The sequence below is a fragment of the Danio rerio genome, chromosome 6 (assembly GCF_052040795.2).
Source record: "Danio rerio strain M-AB ecotype USA chromosome 6, GRCz13ab, whole genome shotgun sequence".
Classification (NCBI taxonomy): domain Eukaryota; kingdom Metazoa; phylum Chordata; class Actinopteri; order Cypriniformes; family Danionidae; genus Danio; species Danio rerio.
Genome location: NC_141026.1, coordinates 8,904,491 through 8,925,636, shown reverse-complemented (window position 1 = coordinate 8,925,636; position 21,146 = coordinate 8,904,491). Strand labels below are relative to the sequence as shown.

The 21,146-nt window shown below is 36.8% G+C and overlaps 2 protein-coding genes and 1 long non-coding RNA gene across 7 annotated transcripts in view; 1 reads left to right on the top strand and 2 right to left on the bottom strand.

Moving 5' to 3' along the window:
* Positions 1 to 21,146, top strand: part of LOC137495917 (uncharacterized) — a 70,571-nt gene that overhangs the window by 46,710 nt on the left and 2,715 nt on the right. The gene's annotated exons all lie outside the window — the stretch shown is intronic.
* misp3 (MISP family member 3) lies at positions 210 to 19,619 on the bottom strand. 2 transcript variants are annotated; one of them, XM_087256526.1, is made up of 5 exons: positions 19,487 to 19,619; positions 17,672 to 17,798; positions 15,263 to 17,567; positions 10,958 to 11,037; positions 210 to 1,142 (listed from the first exon to the last, which is right to left on the bottom strand). In XM_087256526.1, the coding sequence occupies exons 3-5, from the start codon at positions 17,553 to 17,555 to the stop codon at positions 1,059 to 1,061; spliced, it is 2,457 nt and encodes an 818-aa protein (XP_087112652.1). In that variant the 5' UTR covers positions 17,556 to 17,567; positions 17,672 to 17,798; positions 19,487 to 19,619; the 3' UTR covers positions 210 to 1,058. The 2 variants fall into 2 exon arrangements, with proteins under 2 accessions (XP_087112652.1, XP_087112651.1); XM_087256525.1 differs by lacking the exon at positions 17,672 to 17,798 and having other exon boundaries at positions 19,560 to 19,619.
* Positions 3,899 to 8,065, bottom strand: LOC141386174 (uncharacterized). 2 transcript variants are annotated; one of them, XR_015493189.1, is made up of 6 exons: positions 8,036 to 8,065; positions 6,686 to 6,789; positions 6,493 to 6,563; positions 5,042 to 5,226; positions 4,675 to 4,878; positions 3,899 to 4,254 (listed from the first exon to the last, which is right to left on the bottom strand). It is a non-coding gene; the product is annotated as an uncharacterized LOC141386174 (long non-coding RNA). The 2 variants fall into 2 exon arrangements; XR_015493190.1 differs by having other exon boundaries at positions 6,497 to 6,563.

The following is a 21,146-nucleotide window of genomic DNA, read 5'->3' as shown; positions in this document are numbered from 1 at the left end:
ATACGGGATAAACAAACTGTGGAGTGTTTCTGCTTAGTTTAAACAGACGTTTTTCCTTTAAAGACATTATTTAAAGTGAATTATTTGCGATATATTGCAGAATACTGTCATACAGGCTTCACTGTGGCGCAGTGGGTAGCACAATTGCCTCACAGCAAGAAGGTCGCTGGTTCGAGCCTCGGATGGTTCAGTTGGCGTTTCTGTGTGCAGTTTGCATGGGTTTCCTCTGGGTGCTCCGGTTTCCCCCACAGTCCAAAGACATGTGGCATAGATGAATTGGGTAAGCTAAATTGTATATAGTGTGTGAATGAGTGTGTATGGATGTTTCCCAGTGATGGGTTCCAGCTGGTAGGGCACCCGCTGCATAAAACATATGCCGGATTAGTGGGTGGTTCATCGCTTAATAAAGGGACTTAGCAGAAAAGAAAATGAATGAATGAATGAATGAATGAATACTGTTATACAGTTTGGGGACTCTGGTGATTCCCGACCCTAAAAATGTAATGTGCTCCAAAATGTAATAGAATAGTGCATATACACCAGCTAGGATAGACATTAAGTAACATTCAACAATTGGAAAATCCCGCCAAAACAAACTGATAAAACATTTTTATTAATTATGCCATTTTTATATTATGCATAATTCTGCTTCCTGGCTGTTTGATTTAGCTTGTCTAATCAGTAACTAAATCTTAAATGTTCATTTAAATACAATCCTTATCTAATTTTACATTATTATTGACTGTTTTGTTACTACGAAATGAGCAGCTATGTTTTTTTGATTTTAAATACATTCAATATGACACTGAAATCATTTAACACATTCAACACTGCCCAACAGTCATACCTACCTACTTCCAATAACAACAACCTGGCTCATTGAGTATTTATATACCAGTGTTTCTAGTGTGCTGGACTTCTCACTATTGCAGTGTCTTTGTGAGGCAACTGATGCTCTTTATCCACCAATAATGGCACATGGTGGGTTCTTCTTAAAGGTCGGAGAGATTTCATTTGTTCATCTGCTGTGTTTTACTGTCTTGTTTGGGATTTGTGTTTCAGTCTTCAACATGGCCGTTCACCATCCCAGACTCCCAGCGCTCAAGTAATGGATTTCGCTGCCTTGAAATCTTTAGGGTTTTCTGTATTTATCAGAGCAGAAGAGTGGAAACATTAGTGAGTGCATTTAAAATTCAACACCTCTAGCACACACAGCTTAGTTTCAGTGAAAAATCTGACTAACCCCTGTGTTGCTCTAAACACATTTGACATTTTTCCTTCATAAAAGTGATTTGAAGTGAAGTGAATTGAGCAAACTGAAAAATCCCCAGACTGTTTTAATGTGCAGGGAAAAATAATAATTCGTCCCAAATGTATAATTCATCCCAAAATTAAAAATCACACAATTTATGCACCCTAATATCACTGCAACTTTGATTTATTTAATTTGTTAGGCTTAAAAGTAAATAGGAAATGATGGTGGATTGAGAAAGCCAACATACTGTTATACTACATACATTTATTCTTCTTCCGTCTTCTTCTTCTTAGACTATTTAAAGAATGCATCTCCTCCAGGGGTGTCCAAACTCAATCCTGGAGGGCCGATGTCCTGGAGAGTTTAGCTCCAAGCCTAATCAAACACACCTGAAGCAGCTAATCAAGCTCTTACTAGATATACTAGAAACTTCCTGGCAGGTGTGTTGAAGCAAGTTGGAGTTAAACTCAGCAGGACACCGGCCCTCCAGGACAGAGTTTGGACACCCCTGTCCTTGACAGTTCATACTACAACCACCAAACCAACTCCAAACCTCCAAACTGTACTGAATTAAGTTGCTATATCTTTTCCAACGGATCCGACTTACCGTTTTCACAAAATTGACCTGGAAAATTTAGAAAAGTTCTATTGACTTAACATTAGACCAAACTTTGTGACCTCATAATTTTGCGCCAGACTGTCATACAAACTTAAGGTTAGGCTCATTTAACTGAGACTGCCAATCTGCCAATCACTGATGACCTTTCAACTTACTAGTCACACCCTAACAACCACTCACTGCACCCTAGCAACTGTCCTATAGACTTCTATTGTAAAAACTGCCATTAGCTGCGTCCCAAATGACACACTATACACTATGCACTCATGCACCATGCACTTACACACTCAACAGTTTAGTATATGTATGTAGTGTTGTCCCAAATGGCACACTAATGTTTTTAACGAAGCGGAAATTCAAACCGTTTCCCTGATGACGTTTGACGGTCGCCAAATCAGTGAAATAAACAACCAAATTATCAAATATTACCTGCCGTGAGTATTGCCACATTCACCATCGGGAGGCGCTATAATCACTCTCGTAGGAGAATTTTGCTTTCACCATCCAAAATAAATAGTTATCCAACATGTGCGTCCAATAGCTCCGCCCCTTCCGCTACGTAAGCAAACCTGCGGTCGTTGAGTGCGTCAAGTGTCCATCATTCCGCACTTCATTTTAGCAGCTGAATGAGTGCATCATCCGGGTAATTAAAGTGCACTTATTATTTTTAGAGTTTTCAGTGTGAACACACTACTTAGGCTGCGTCCGAAACCGCCTACTACTCAGTAGGTACTGTATTTGAATGTAAACGTACTACTCGGCCGTTAGAAAAGTACGTTCTATACAGTATGAATTTGAAAAGTATGAATGGAATTCGGACGTACTACATTCGCCATTTTGTCATGGTCACGTGACCTACCTGCGTCAGTTGCGTCGCATCACTTCCATTCATGAATTCTCTCACGGGGCATTATGGGATAGCGCAGCGTGCATGGGATGCGCACTTCAAAATCTTGCCGGAAGTAGTAAGTCATCCGTGTACTTCTCGCCTACTGATTTTCGAATTCTATGAATTCGGACATACTACTCGACTCGCATACTGATTTCAGCATACTATATAGTATGGAAGTATGCGGTTTCGGACGCAGCCTTACACTATTTATACTACAAAATGGCGTAGAATAGTGCATAAGTATGCGATTTGGGACGCAGCTATTGACTTTACATTGGACAGACTAATGATATACAAATCCATACTAGAAACATAATAGCAACATGCTAATCCATACACACTCATAACTATGGACAATTTAGCCTGCCCAATTTACCTATAGCACATGTTTTTGGACTGTGGGGGAAACCGGAGCACCCGGAGCAAACCCACACAAACACGGGGAGAACATGCAAACTCCACACCGAAATGCCAACTGACCCAGCCAAGGCTCAAACCAGCGACCTTCTTGCTGTGAGGCAAATGTGCTACCCACTGCGCCACCGTGCAGCCATAAACAGATTATCAACATGCTAATTCATACTATAAACATACTAGCAGCATGCTAATTTATACTATATAAACATCCTAGCAAAATTCTAATTCATACTAAAGGCATGCTAACAACATGCTAATTTATACTAGAACCATGGTTATTCCCAGATAGCAAAATACACTCGGGCCAGTTCCGGCTAGATTGTCGCCTGCCGAAGACTTACCCCTCGGCCCAACTCCGGCTGCCGGACTCGGGCCGGATGCCTGTGGACTCACTGCCCGATTCCGGCCCGAATCAAGCGGGCCAGATGCGGCGGCCGTAAGCGAGCCGACGCTGCGCATCCGCGCCGAAATCGGCGCGAGGGTAATGTGCGCTGCGGCCCGGAGCTGGCGCGACTCCGTATTTATACACCTTATAAAACCTTTTGGTGTTACATTGGTACTTAATATATGGTATTACAACCATTTGAATTTATACAACAGCAAACACAGGCTATAATGTAAACACAAAGTGTAAGCACTGTGTTTAACCTTTAAATAAAGTGCAAACTGCATACACATTCTGTAACGAAAATAATCAGACAAATGACAAAATAAATAAATGTTAAACGTTTATTAATTGCAAGAAAAAAATAGTACCAAAATTTTATAAATAATTTTGTAGTGCACAAGAATATCAATATAAAAACAACAATAAAACAACACATTAAAGACACACAGAAAGATTTAAACAAAAAATCTAAAAATTACACACAAACACAGATGTTTTTAAAACAACCCTTTTTTCCCAATAGACTTAAATTAAAAATTTGTACAAACAGCTAAATTTTATATAAACCTAAATATAGAAACCAATTTAAGATATAGCAAGAAACATCTTAAAAATACCAATGACAATCCGTAAAATATACAAGTCAAACTTGTAAAAAGTACTGCAGAATTCTGAAGAAACATCTTGAAACATTTTTTAATAAAACATTAAAATAATAATAAACAAACAAACAAACAAACAAACAAATATATATATATATATATATATATATATATAAATAAATAATTGCAGAAGTATAAAGTCAAACTTATTTTTAAATAAACTTGAACAAAATCAATTGCACAAACAGCAAGACATGAGTGAGATGATTATACATTTCATATATATACACACGTCTTGTGCAATTTTATATTTATAATTTTATTTGTATTACGTTTATTAAAAATGTATCAAGATGTTTCTTCAGAATTTGGCGCACACACATACATACATACCATACATATATACACACACACATACACACATATATATACATATACATATATATATATATATATATATATATATATATATATATATATATAAATGCAAATGAAAGAAACAAATTGTTCAAGTATCAGGGAACATCCTAATACACTTAAAATGTTGTTTAAAAAATAAAACAAAATAGTGATGTAGACATTTGACACATTAGCTTTCTCTTCTTTCTTCCTCCATCCCTCTCAGGGGCAAGTTGTAGCTACCTTGTAATGCATTTTTCCACTTCTTTATCAGTGGCGTGGTATGGACATTTGTCCTCACTCCATCTGTGATTAAAAGATAAACAGATAATTAGTAGTGAACAAGTACTAATGTAAAAAAAAAGAAAAACTTAGGAAAAAAGTAGGCTACCTACGAAGCAAAAAAAAAAACAATAAAAAAAACAAATAAACTTAAAACACTTTGAAATTAGCAAGAGCTTGAACTTACCAGTTTCTTCATTTGTTCAGGCTGCTCCTTTAGTTGATTTTCAAGCTTTTCCAAATCAAATTGGCCAAAGGAAGGTCAAATGTGTTTACATCTGGAATTTTATCACGTCTGTTTTGGTTTTGTGAGAATCAGGCCCAGCTGCTGCTTTATGACGTTGCATGATTTTAAAACTTCAGTCAGTCGTGCTAAAAAAGAAAAATAACAGATTAGTATAAATCAACCTGTAGCCTATTCTCATACAACTTCTGTAAATACAACAGTGGGTTAGACACTGCTGATATTCTCTAGTTGATCTTTACTTTCTAGCTGCATTAAACCTTAACAAATTTAGTGATGTCTTGAATTCTTACAAAGACATCACGAGAGGCAATAAGTTATGTCTTGATCTCAAACTGCACTAGAACAAAGACTGTAAATGTTCATAGGTGTACTCCAAACTTTTTGGGCCGAGGGCCAGATGCAAAAAAACAAACGTTGTCGCGGGCCAAATTTTACATACATCACACAGACACACACACACATATATATATATATATATATATATATATACATACATATATATACATATATATATATATATATATAAATGCAGTTGAAGTCAGAATTGTTAGCCCCCCTAAATTATTAGCCACCGTTTATTTTTTCCCCAATTTCTGTTTAACGGAGAGTTAAACATTTTTTTTCCACACATTTCTAAACATATTAGTTTTAGTTTTAGTAACTGATTTATTTTATCTTTGTCATGATGACAGTAAATAATATTTGACTAGATATTTTTAAGACACTTCTATACAGCTTAAAGTGACATTTAAAGGCTTAACTAGGTTAATCAAGTTAACTAGTCAAGGTAATTAGGCAAGTTATATTATAACAATGGTTTGTTCTGAAGACTTAAGGGGCTAATAATTTTGACCTTAAAATGGTTCATAAAAAAATTTAAACCACTTTTTATTCTAGCCGAAATAAAACATAAGTCTTTCTCCAACATCATTTGGGAAATATTTAAAAAAGAAGAAATAAATCAATGAGGGGCTAATAATTCAGACTTCAACTGTGTGTAGACAGACAGACAGACAGACAGACAGACAGACAGACAGACAGACAGACAGACAGACAGACAGACAGACAGACAGACAGATAGATAGATAGATAGATAGATAGATAGATAGATAGATAATAACAAGAACTGCTGCTTAATTGAATGCATGTAATAGCGACACCCGGTGGTTATTTATTGAATTACGTTCATTTTTGTATAGCGGGCCAGATTCTATTGATATTTATAAAAAGCCTCGCGGGCTGCAGATGGCCCGCGGGCCGTAGTTTGGACACGTCTGGTGTACTGGAATGTACAGTATCTGTGCATCTTCATGGTGGTCTTAAGATTTCTGCCATAGTCATTGATGGTGATGGTACTTGTGGTGCTGCATTGATTTCTGAAATCTTCATACCTGCCTTTTATCCAGCCTCTTTGTTCCAAGTAATTTTTCTTCATCATGGTATAGATGTGTCTATACTGTCACTTGATCAGATACATTTACAAAATAAAACATCACTTTAGTATAGTGCCAGGGCAAAACTCACAGGTTGTAATAGATCAATGACAATGTTGACAGTATGTGTTTAAAATAATTGCAAACAAACCTGTTCTGTCTTGAGATGTATGACAGGCGATCATCATCCTCATCTGTCTACCAGACAGAAATCAGTTGCATGTGGATGTTTTAGTCGAGCTTCCTCATATGCATCTATAATAAAACATCACATTGTTGTTAACCTCCCGTAAAGAAAAGTTCAAATCCTGAAATACTATCAAAGTTAATTAATGCATATAATACCTATAGTGTAAATAATCAGTACACAGAAGGTTGCACAAGATTTATTCGGAGATTCATGCAGAGTGACAGCCTTATAAATCTGAGACATAGATTTGTAAGATGGCCAAGCACATGCATTATTCTGTACCCATGAAGATTAACCTACCATTGTGAAAAATGTTTGATGATGATAGCCAATAACAATAAACCATTTCAGCTGTTTGTGAAGCAATTAGTAATGTAATGTCTGAAAAGCTCAATTTATGTTGAAAATGTATCAGCAGTTTACAGCTTATAATGGACTTTTAGCACACAACTATAGCATGCCTATTCACGTTCAAAAGAGTGTGCCATTGACTTCTTTGGTCGTGATGTACTGCAAAATGATCTCACTAACCTTTGTTAAACAAGAACAATGAGACTTAACCAACAAATATTGTTACCCATTCATTTAAATCAGAATTTATCACCGTCAATAACATAAAAAACAAACAAAAAAACATCAAAATCTGCTTTAAGACGTTCAGTTTTACATTAACTGACCATTACAGCTTGAACAAAAGATATAATTGATTCACATAGGCTAACACATATGAATTAAAGTGCATAGTAATATATTTCTCTTGGATAATTTAAACAGAATAGTAAACAGTCGAGTTTCGATCACTTTTCGTGACTAACTGCATAAATAAGATAAACAATAATATTTTATTAATCCAAAACGATTAGTTTTTATTTACACAATCACAGAATTAATACTGTTGGATAAGTTGTACGCCTGTACAATGATTTTTTCAACATCCACGGTACTTTATAATGTTAAATCAGGAAAAAAACACGTTGCCATGTTAGTTAATGGATTCGTCTACAGAAACTTTCTTTAACGCAAAGTTAGCATACACACAAATTCGTTTCATGTTTCTTTAAAATAATTAAAATAGTTTTCAGTTACTACACACGTTACAATCTAACATTGTGTTAAAGGAAAATGAACTTTCAGGCGTGTTTGTAACTGTTAGCGTTAGCATACATTAGCTCCAGTCGTGTTTCTTAAAGCAAGTTACATTTCGTATCAAACTGTTTTAAATTACTAAACGCTGTTACAACCAAACACCGTGGAAATGTTTTAAGCTCTAAATTCGCTAATTATACAGTACACAAGCAGTAAAAAGCTTACCTTTCTGACCGGAATTCACGTGAAGTCTTTAAAAAAAAACTTTTTCTTCTTGTGATCTTCGTGCCATGGTGGTTGACAACCAGCTTTTTGGAGCATTACCGCCACCGTCTGGATGGAGTTTGGATCAGGAGTTTAGAAACGCATGTGTTTATTATGAAACCAACTTCTGCTTTAAAACAAAAACAGTCAGCACAGGAGCGTGCTATCTCAAAAATAAGCGAATTTTACATAGTTTTTCTCTAGATGACATGTATAATCTATTTATAAATAATATTGTTTTGTTTGCGTCTAAACATTGCTAACATCCACACTAAATATTCTTTTTTTTTTTTTTTGCTTTCGTACCATGAATATTTTCTCAATTTATCATTAAACGTGGAGCTAACAGATTACTAGATAAATAAAGGACTTAATCGGTTGCCATCAGCCTTAATCGGTTGCCATATGGTTGACCGGAATCGGGCCAGTGCTTTACAGCCGCATCACAACCGCATGTGCGCGAGCGAGCTGCGGGCCGCACTCGGCCCGGATAACACTCGCCGATGCCGAGTCGGAGCCGGAGGCGCCGGAGGGCAGCCGAACTCGGGCCGATTACTGCCTGCTATCTGGGTTATGTTAACAACTGCCTAGAAACCACTCAGAACACCTTAGCAACCACATAGCAACCACTTAGAACACCTTAGCAACATCTTAGTAACCACCTAGAACACCATAGCAACCATCAACTGCCTAGCAATGCCTATTGCTTTATTGCTTCTTGCTAAATAGAATATGTGAATATTCATACAAACCTACTGTTTCCGGTTCAGCGAGGCAACAATCTGTCCCAACATTACACTAAAAAATACTCTATATTAGGGGCGATTTTTGGATACAGCATAGACGTTCAATTAACGTTTTTTTAATTTTTTTTTATTTGACTTGTTCCGCATTTTAGCATTGCTGTGTAGTAAAAGTAGCCGATTGTCACAAAAAAAAAACAGACTAATCAATGTTAGCCAATGGTGTCGTAATATGTTTTGACGAATAACATTACCATCCAATCACTTTCCATATTGAGCAGTTTGAATTTAGAGAAGCTGCGTCACCTGACGTCGCGCGTGGAGATATGAAGACGGATTCAAAAGACATATACCATAGTTCTAGCGAGATTAAAACACGAATGGACATTAAAAGGTATGTTGAAAGACAAATATAACTTTATGGGTCTCATTTAATTGCCGAATCAGTGTTTAAACCCCGAAAAGATGTAATTGACATCTTGTGAACGGCATGTTATGTAACGTCATTTAGCCATTCAGTATCCACAACTCATTAGTAGCTACGCACGACAATTAACGTTATATGAAAAAATAGCATTTCTGCAGAGTTTTTACACTGTATTACATTATATATAATAAGTTAATGATACTTAGGTTTTCAAAACCAAAAAATATTGTATAATCTCATAATATCAAGTCAGTCTGCTTCCTGAAGGCACGCTTAGATGTTATTCACAGAAAGTTCTCTTTAATTTCATTCATATTTGATTATACATTAAAATATGTCATATCAAAATGTCTTATTGTGCGTCCTATTACTTTCGTATTTGACAAAATCAGACCAGATTTGAATATGTGCCTATATTCAAATCGCATAAATGGTTACAATGGAAATTTAGATCTGTTTCCATAATGATATCCTATTACACAACTTGTATGGGTTTCTGTTTTGTTACTTTTGAAACTTGACCTCCATTTCAATTAAAGAAAGCACTTTGATCTTCTGACCATCATTGCTCTCTTTGCTAATCATCCATCATTTGTGTAAGAACATCATAAACAACTCATTAGTTGCTAATGTTACGCACAACAAATCTATGAAAAATTAGCATTTCTTTAGAGTATTTACACTATATTACATTATATATCATAAGATAATAATGCTGAGGATTTCAAAATCTAAAAATAATTCAAGTAGTCTACTTCCTGAAGGCGCGCTGAGATGGTATTCACTGAAAGTTCTCTTGATTTTCATTCATATTTGATTATACACTCAAATATGTCACCTCAAAATCTGTTTCCATAATGATATCCTATTACACAACTTGTATGTGTTTCTTTTTTGTTACTTTTGGAGCTTGACGACCTCCATTTCAATTAAAGAAAGCACATTGAACTCCTGACCATCGTTGCTCTCTTTGCTAATCATCCATCATTTGTGTAAGAACATCATATATCGCTCTAGGCCTCAAATTATAATGCGTTTTATTATGTTTAGCCGCATTGTTCCACTGGTGTACAGTGCAAACACAGTGCTTAGCATCACCTTTTGTGTTTGATGAATGAAAGTCATACATTTTGGAATGACATTTGTGTAAATAATGACAAAATTTTCATATTATGCTGAATTATTCATTTTTTTAAATGGTAAATAAAAACAGGAGTGTATGTTCATATTGTATGAAACCACTACCTCATGTATAAACTATATTTGTTTAATCAAATAAGAACTAACATAAGGTGAACTAAAAAAAAAGCTTCAGATAAAGGAAGTGGTCACTTGTTGGTTTTGATTGTGCTGATTGTGTTTGTGTTTTATTGCACTTTCCCTGCTGAGGCGTATGATTATGTGGTAATCATGATAATACAGTCAGGATCTTTATTCTTAAGAATGCGGCTAGTATGATGAACTCTGGCATTAATTTCTGAGGAAAGATAAGCCACTGCGTCACATTTAAGCTGGTGTTTGCATAAGGAGGGTTAGTGAAACTTTGATACCCTCTCATCACATAATGAAAGGCTGAAGAGCTTCGCTATCTGTTTATTGCTCAAATAACTCTGACTACCAAATTCAGAGTTTGAACCCCAGCCAAGTTATTAACTACAATAAAGTGAATAATGATTTTGAAGAATGATTCATTTCAAACATAAAGTCGGCTACCTCTGAGGTTTGTCCTGGTTGTTCATCAGCAAGGGTTGGTGGCCATGTTAGATCCAGTTTTCCCATGGATTGATTCCGAACTATAAAACAGCAGACAGAGGTTTTGGTGAATGTACTGTATGTGAGACATTAATAAATTGGACGTTTATGGAAATACTTACACAAAAATCCTTGAATTAAATGCTATAGATAATACAAATGTTAAACACAACACTTAGGCCTGTCACAATAATCAATATGTCGAATTATCGTGCAACATTTGGAGATAAATCAATAATTTTGCCATTGCAATATATACTTACAAATTCACAAATAATGTTAAAGCCATTTTACAATGATATTTACGTTCTACCTTACTGATGTCAAAGTTTATAATTGGACGAATACCTAATAGGACGATTATTAGTATATAGAATAGGACATTTACCTTTTTAATATCAAATTCTAGAATTTAAATAATCCTAAGTATGCTAAGTATTTTCATTAATATACTTTTATATAATCAAGGGCATAACATTATTTAAAAATGACAATAATATCGAAGGGCAGCACGGTGGCGCAGTATGTAGCACAATCGCCTCACAGCAAAAAGGTCACAGGTTTGAGCCCCGGCTGGATCAGTTGGCATTTCAGTGTGTTCGCATGGGTTTCCTCCGGGTGGTCATTTTTCCCCCTTAAGTCCAAAGACATGCGGTACAGGTGAATAAGCTAAATTGGCCATAGTCAAAATTGACTAGAATACACAAAACATGTCACTTGTATACTTTTGAATGGGGAAAAGTGTAACAGTCAATAGGGTGAATAAAGCCCTGCCTACTAGTACAGGAGCCAATCATTGATCGCTAATGGTGAATAAAACCCGCCTTCTAGTACAGGAACCAATCAGATAGTTATATAATGACAACTGTCCGGGGGAGGGGCTCAGACCAGACGTGAGTTTCTGCAGATTTTTTAATACGAACATTAGAAATGAAACTTAATAGACAGTTGTTGTCAATTATATCGGTTACTTGTAATGTGAAATTCAATCGTAAGCTTGGCAAGTAGTTTGGGAGAATTTGATGTTTCCCCATTCAAACAGAATGGCCGAGAGGTGTTTCAAAGATGGCCGCCGAGTGAAATGACTTTGTCTCAGTGTATGTGAGTGTGTGCAAGAGTGTGTGGGTGTTTCACAGTGTTGGGTTGCGGCTAGAAGGGCATCCGCTTAGTCTCTTCATTAATCAGGGGTTGCCTCAGCAGAGTGAACCACCAACTTATCCAGCATATGTTTTACACAATGGATGCCCTTCCAGCCGCAACCTAGTACTGGCAAACATCCATACACACTCATTTACACACATGTACTATGACCAATTTGTTTATGAGTAATTCCAGCGTAATTCACAGAGAAAGTTATAATGTTATAACTGTTTTTTTTTTTTTTTAAAACAACTAAACACAGAGTTAGAGGAGAAGAAGAATATCAATTTGTAAATGTGTTTTATATTTTAAATGAGGGAAATAAACATGCATTATGGATGTGACAAAGTCTGCAAGTTTACAGTATTGAAAACACTTTGTAGAAATTCTGTGAACTAAACTGCACAACCTAAGAGAAATAACGCTAATCAAAAGGACAAAAGTTGGTCCTATATAAAACAAAAACAATTGATTTTATGTATTTGACATTTTTTGTATTTATGAGGAAAAGCTTCATTGTAGATGTGACATCTCTCCATTATGTATGTGACAGATGTGAAATTGCCTCGTGTGATTTTGGTTAATCAAATATAATAGTTTGAAAACATTAGCAGAGACATTTTTCTGTGAAATACTTGCTTACACAAGAAAAACAAACAAACAAAAAAAACGCAGAAACAGTTATCTTATTTTTTTGGCAAGGTTGACATTTGCATGGAATTGCTCTTATATAATTCACCTGTACCTGCATGTCTTTGGACTGTGGAGAAACCGGATGTCCGAACGGGGAACCCACGCCAACCCGGAGAGAACATATTTTTATATTTATTTAAAGCTAATTCCTTTGCAAGTAACTAAATATATTCATTTTCTTGTCAGCTTAGTCCCTTTATTAATCCGGGGTCGCCACAGCGCAATAAACCGCCAACTTATCCAGCACATTTTTACGCAGCGTATGCCCTTCCATCCGCAACCCATTTCTGGGAAACATCCACCCACCCACACACACACACACACACACACACACACACACACACACACACACACACACACATACACTACAGACAACTTTAGCCTACTCAATTCACCTGTACCATATGTCTTTGGACTGTGGGGGGAACCGGAGCACCCGAAAGAAATCCACGCGAGGGGGAACATGCAAACTCCAGTCCACACAGAAACGCAGAGGCTCGAACCAGTGATCCAGCGACCTTCTTGCTGTGAGGCGACAGAACTACCAACTGCGTCACCTAACTAAATATATTTATTTTAAAATGTTTGAATGCAAAAAGTTTTGACACCAGCAATATTAACTTCCAGCTAATAGCAATATATGTTCTACTGTTACCACAGTTTCTTACTAAACCTACTTACTAATATACTAAACTTACTAAATATACTTATAAAGTTATTGTTATCACACTAAAAGATATCTGCAGCGTCACCATCGGCAGAAATACTAATAATTTTCTTTTTGGTATTAAGGAGATATTAATTTCTGAATAATAGTATAGAGGACTTTGAGTAAGGGTGGCACAGTGGTAAGCGCTGTCACCTCAACGCAAGAAGGTTGCTGGTTCGAGCTGGATCAGTTGGCATTTCTGTGTGGAGATTGCATGTTTCCTCAGGGTGCTCCGGTTTCCTCCACAAGTCCAAAGACATGGGGTACAGGTGAATTGGTTAAGTTAAAATTGTCTGTGAATGAGAGTGTATAGGTGTTTCCCAGTGACGGGTTGCAGTTGAAAGGTCATCCGCTGCATAAAACATATGTTGGATAAGTTAGCAGATCATTCCGCTTTGGTGACCCCTGATTAATAAAGGGACTAAGCCGAAAAGAAAAAGAATTAATGAATGACTAAGTAAATGAGTTGTTTTTGTTCATATTTATTAAAAAAATCTGTAGAATTGATTAGAAAAGGAATTTCACTGTACAAAAACCATCGTGCATTTTACCTTATGTGAAATTTATAGCATTTATAACATTTTAATGCTTGTATGCTGTAGTTCAAAAGGGCACATTCTCTATCACTTTTCCATACTAAAGTACACTTATTCAAACTTTGCTCATTTCAGCACATTGACCAGTACCAGAGATTTCATTATATGGTTGAAGTTAGTGCTGGTGATGTAATCACATATTAGCATTTTGGCTGCTTGTTTGGTTGCTGCCATGGCGAAGCACAAACTACTACCTTTAAGTCAAATTATATTTAAATAACTGATCATGCAGCTCCACATAAAAGTTTCATCTGTCTCACTGTTGGCTAAAGTGTGCACATTCAGAAATCTGAGGCTCAACAGTATTGTGTGGTGTTGTTGGCAACTCCAAGGCAACAGGGTTCAAATCCCAAGGAACGCAGCACTGATAAAATGCATATTGTGAATGCATGAATGCAAATGTGAGGCCTACAAGTGTTATACAGGATTTGTTAGATGGGTCATATGCTCTCACGACCTCAGATAATATTTGATACAGTAGTGTTAGCAATGCAGAAGTCATGAGGTAGACATATGGAGATGTTCAATATATTGTGTTAATGAAGATATTGATATTATGGGCACTTCATAATACGATGAATAATTATTTATTATTGAAACTAAGAGTTCTTTGTAAGAATATTTACATTGTATTTCTATTTGCAGTGGTGTTAAGAACAGTTAATTTTGTCTAGTTTAACGTAATTGAAATGTTAGTCTGGCCTAGCTTATGTGATGTTAATATCCTGGTTAACGCTTATTTATGTGTTAAAATAGTTGTCGTATAAGTTAAAATCATGTATATGAATCTTTATAATCTTTTTGAAACTCAATTAGTTTGAAATAATGTTTTTTTGTGGTATTATTACAGTTAAAGTAACTTTTTTTGGCAGCTTATTGAATATTGTGATAATACTTTATTGTGATTTATAGAAGCTTCCGCAATTAATTGCAACTAGAAAGTTTGATACAATCATAATTCTACTCTGAGGCAATGTATTAACTACTAAATGTATGTTTAATTCTGTGAAAACTCAATGTATGCTATGCCTAATTTATTCTGTGTCACTTTAAATAGAAGAACGTCTTTCTGTTTCTCAAAGCTGCTTGTGTAAACCAAACATTCACATGCTACTTTAAATTACTCACCTGACACATCCATTTGGTGGCCTGAGGGAGTCAATTTTGACTGTGGAGGAGGAGGAGGAGGAGGACTAAGAGTCGCTTTGCTAGAGGATCCTGTTTCCACTTTTACTCTACTTTCAGTCTTTGAATCCATTCGCGTTCTCCTGGCTTCCTCTGGATCCTCGGTTGCTCCCCCATAAAGACTGCTTCTTTGTTTCTGTAGTTCTCTTTCTCTCTCCTTGGCCTCTTTAATATCTAGCTCTACCTGAGAATGCAGATTTACAGAAGTGCGGAGTTTGAAGAATGGGTTCTCTGTCGCTATGCCTTCGCCTTCAGTCACTTGTGTATTTGTGCTTTGTCTTGCACTAACAGGCTCTGCAGACGAAGCCCTCACTCCTGCTGAATTCATCACTTTCACAGATCTGCCATCTGTCCATGATGCAGAATTATAACCAGTTGGTTCTCCCGCGGTTGTGGGGAAAGAGCTGGCCTCTATGATGATTATCTGTCCCTTGATTCCCTCGGTCAGACCAGGTCCTCTAGCAGCAAGTGAGTTGCCGTTGGAGCCTTCATACTGGGATACTGGTATTGTAGGAGGATTTTGAGAGAACTGCATTAGGCGTTGTCTAACATTGACCGCAGAATCAACCTCCAGGATTCCAGCTGCAGATTCTACATAGCTAGAGGCAGATCCTCTTCTCAATGCTGCCATTGATTCCTTTTGCTCTTGGAAAGATTCAAAGAGCAGCTTTTTTTCTTGAAGCTGTACCTCCTTTCCCTTGTCGTAGAAACCTGGTAGTCGGCCCAGTTCAACCAGAACCTTCTCCCTCTCTGTCTCGGCACTGATTTCCTTCTGCATCTTCTTTCCTGCAAACTGCCGGTCCTTGTCGAGAGTTTGGCTGGGTCTTATCTGGAGGTCCTGGGATAGAATAGGTTTCCTCAAAGGAATTTCCACAAACTCATTGGTCATGTCAGTTGTATCGCACAGTCCTCTGGATCGTCGAAGACTCTGCTCTCTCTTCAACGCTAAACGGATCTCCCTGTCAATGGGAGTTTCATAAGGAGGAGATTCGGAGGGCTGAGGAGCTTCATCTGTTGTGCTGTTCGGGGAGAAATCTGCTGATACGCCGCTATCGCTTTGGCTGTCATCAAAATGGTCCACCTGCATTCTCTTGGCTTTCCCTTCTCCCTGATGAGGCTTTGTGTTTGACTGGCTCTCCGCACTCTGTCCTTTGTTTTCCCGTTCCTGCCTTTGATCCTTAACCTCCAGCAGCTGCTTTCCTCCGGTTCCACCTGTCTGTGTTTGCTTTCGCTCTTCACCTGTTTCACTCGCCTCTCTCTCTTGACTTTCACTGTCCCTCCTCCTCTCTGGGATTATCAATGGCTCTTTTACTTCCATGGAGACACAGCCTGAGTTCTCTTGCTCTCGATTGGTTGGCCGGTCTGGAAATGTCTCTAGGGGTGGAGCTTCATCACACACCTGTTGCATCACCTCATTCTCAGTCAAACAATATGAGTTGTTTGCCTCAAGCTCCCTCTGCTGGACATTTTCAGCAGTAACCCCAGATTCAGTTTTGGATTCACTTTGGGCTCTTGAGGAAGATTCTGTCTCAGTGATTGAAGAGCTCTTGGAATACGGCACATTTTGTACCTCATCACGACTGTCCCGCCTCACCCACTGCTCTCTGGTGGTGGCAAAGTCCACAGACTTGCAGTCTATATTCAGCTCCTCACTGTTTTCTGATAGGAACACAATTGAGTCCGAGTCGCCATGTGACTCAAGCTCTTGTCTCTCTTCTTCACTGGTCACCTTTGGGATTTTTGGTGAGTCAGTGCTTTTGTCTACCTGTGTCGTCATAACAGGTTCTCCAGCCTGAATGTCTTTCATGGTTTTAACAGCTTCACTAGCTTCAGAGTTTTTCTTCACATCATCCTGAATCTCAGTGGCCTGGCACTCATTCTCTTCTGCTTGAATATCTTCTTCCAGTCCTGGCACTGGTGGCCACTCTTGAGCCTGGTCATCATTTGTGCTCACAGTTTCCATTGTTGGTTCAGTGGCTCCACCTTCTGGTAAGGAGGTGGCATGATCATGTGGTTCAAGGGTGAATTGGTTTTCCGGTGTTTCTGTTTTTTCTAACCCACTAATAACTTCTGTGTCCTCCTCCTTATTCTTGTCCTGGGGTTCTTTCTTTTCATCTGTGTGATCTTCTGTTATTGTAGTTTCTGTATCTTCAGTAAAGCAGAGCTTTCCTGCTGCACTACTGCGTTCACCTTGGGATTCAGAATTCTGAGTACAGGTCACAGAGTCTGTTTCCATGTTGCACTAGATCTGTATGAAATAAATGGCAAAATATGTTATTTTATAGAAGAACCTTTGTTTGACTGAATTGGTAATCAATAAAGTTGGATTTTTCCTTCCTAGGCATCCCTTACCACTCATCTCATCCTGTTCTTCACATTTATGACATAAACGAGACAGATGAAGGCCTTTCCATTCCACAGGCAATGCTTACAGTTTTCTGCTGATTTAGGAAACTATAATCAGCTTATGTTTCAATCCCTGTAGCGCAGGAGGGCTCAAATTAAATTGTGTTATGATGCGATAGCATGGGATCCTTTTACTGTTGCAGTTTGTTACTTTTGGGTTCTTGCTTCACAATTCTTTGACCTCTGTTTTTTTAATGAACTTCGTTAGGTCATTTTTTCTTTAACACCAATGCCTTCAAGTCAGATTTCCATTATTTTCCATTAAACTAACCTTGAAATAGGGCACCTGAAATATTTGTTCATAATTTTTAATGCTATTTTATTTCCTTTCTTTGTATCTGCCTGCAGATAATGCATCATTTTACATAATCTATTCTGTAGTCTCATTGTCATGCATATTGATCCTTACTGATATTGCAATATGTATAAATGAGTAGCTTAATTACTTAGAGAATGCTTGCTGAAATGATTATTGCTAGAAAAACATTAAACCGTGGACCCACTTGGAGTGGAACTATTTCACCTTCACACACAATGAAATATCCCTCTATTCTTTAAAAAGTAAAAATGTAACCAGGATTTCTGAGAATCATGTTTGCTTGCATACAAAATCAGATCCCCACGATAATCACATAGTTATTTTTATGTCAACACTGAGCAAATAATTCACAGTCTAATATTTGCACTGTGTATTGCATTGTCCACTGGACTTAAAACAAACACAAGGACTTGAAGGTGTGTCACAGTATAATGCTAATTACATAAGCAGCAGATTAATAACGTTTAATCAGATTATACTGTGGAACAGAGTGACAAAACAACATGGAAATTCTGATTCAGGAATAATACAACAATAACACCGAGGTGTCCTTGTGGTACTCAGTGTCCTCAAGAATTAGAAACAATACAGAGTTGCACAAAATATATAATCAAGTTAATAATATAATCAAGACTGAATTGAAAACAAACATAAAATATAACACAATATATACATATCTACACAAAACCTGGTCGAACAATTGCTATCTATAGTGAACCCCAGTGTTGTTACATAGAAAAATAATGAATTTCTTATTATAATTTTTATTTAAATTACTTTCTAATTAGTAGGTGTGAAAAGTAGCTTAATTACTCAATAATTATTTTTTTTACAATATATTTATTAAATAAATACAACTTAAAACCCTTATAAATCTGAAAGTATGTAGAATATAATTGAAACTTTAGCTTTATTAGAATTCTTTTAGTTTTATTTATCACTTAAAAGTAACAATGACACCATATTTCATACATACCCTGTGTGATATATCAACATTAATCTCCTGCAAATTTATAAATTGTATTTTAGGCAAGAATATTTTAAGTAACTAATTAAGTTAGCTAAAAATAAAACACTCCCTTATGTTATGAATCGAATCTCGAATTTCGAATCGAATTACTGTCACTAGTTACTTTGTTACTTATTATTACACCCAACACTGCTGAACACTACCTAAATCCACAAATCACATACACAAGACTCAAACAATGCATAATATAGCTTTCATTAAATATACATAAGTTCATTTCTTGCATTTGTTATGCTAACTCTTTGTAAATAACAACACAGATGTTACATTTAAGTAATCCTGCAATATACAAGTCTGTCTTTTCATAAAGTAATAATTCCTGACATTGTCATGTAAAATTACAAAGAGCTATTTAGACTTCATAGCCCATTCTTACACATATAAACAACATAAATATTGACAAAAGGCCTACCAGCTGATGAGATATAAGAAATGACAGACAGATGGAGGTCAGCTGAAAGACACAAAAAATTGAAATCGCCCACCTGTTACACCAAGAAGCTTTGTGAATTGTGTCTCTCTTGCTTTTCTTTTCTTTCTTTCCCAGGTTTCCTTCTCTCTTCAACTCTCCCACACTCTCTCTCTCCACCCCCTGCTTAGTAATGAAGGTTAAAATCTGCGCAGATCTTTTCACGGGCCTTGCTTCACTAATCCAAACAGCTCTGAAAGCTCAGAGTCAGAGTTTGAACAGTGAAAGCCGGGGATCTCTTTCCGTATAGAACTTTTAGGCTTACTCAGATCTTTTATAAACAATCTAGTTTTACTGTATTTATTGCCGTCAGATGGTTTATAAAGATAGATTTTAATTTTTATTTGCAAAAATGATCATTACTGTTATGCGTCAACATAAGAGGAAAATCAATGATAGCATATTTAGTGATAAATGACTGCTTTTATTTAACTTATTAATAATTGTTCACTGTGATTTTTAGGCCCAATCCCAATTCTACCCCTAAGCCCTTCTCGTTTACCTCTCATTTTGCGTGTTCATGTGAAGGAGTAGAGGTGTCCCAATTCTCTTAAGCTTGAAGGCATAGGGCTGAGCTTCCAGCCTCCACCGCTGAGACTGCAGCTCTGCACAAGACTTTTGGCCTGCGGAGAAATTAAAATGGTTGTGCCGAACTGTCTGGTTCTCTCAAGGTTTTTTTTCTTCACTCTTCTATTGGTAAAGTTTTTTTTCCCCTCTCCGCTGTCGCCACTGGCTTGCATGGTTTAGGATCTGCAAAGCTACGCGTCGATGAATTTGCTCTTCAATGTTTAGACTCTCAGTAATGATTTCAAACTACACTGAACTGAGCCAAACTCAACTGAACTTAAACACTAAAAACTGAACTACCCTGATCCAGTTACTATGACCATTTATGTGAAGCTGCTTTGACACAATCTACATTGTAAAAGCACTATACAAATAAAGCTGAATTGAATTGAATTGAATAAGTGGAAGTGCTAGATAGCCCTCGAAACAGTGATTTTTCAGGACCACACTCGAAACCAAGAGGTAAAAAAATTTCTCAGACCACACCATCTACAACGGCAGCATGGCTGCACACGGAAGTAAGGAGATGCACAAATTAATATTTTTTGTCATTATTGTGAAGTTTTACAACAAACAAGCACATGTTTAAATACATTTATAATGGCATTCATGATTTACTGTTCATGTAAAAAAAAAAACAGTACAGTTACGATCTTATTGCCACATTCTATCTTTATCATAACATGATACCGTTCATGTTATAATAGTGAAATCTCCCTTTCATTGACAAAATCATTGAAAAAGTTGTTTTTAACCAGGTTAACAAGTTCTTCAAGGGGTGTTTAGACAATTTTCAATCTGGTTTCAGAGCACATCACAGTACAGAGAGCGCCCTTATAAAGATAATCAATAGCCCCTTTCACACATACAGACCTTTCCGGAAAATTGCCGGCAATTTTCCGGAAAGGTTGTATGTGTGAACAGGTCCTTTTTGAAAATACCGGTAAATTCGTTCTGGCTATTTTCCGGAAATAGAAGTTGTAACATTACCGGCAATTTACCGGAATGCTGCGCTGTGTGAATGCAGAAGGAAGAT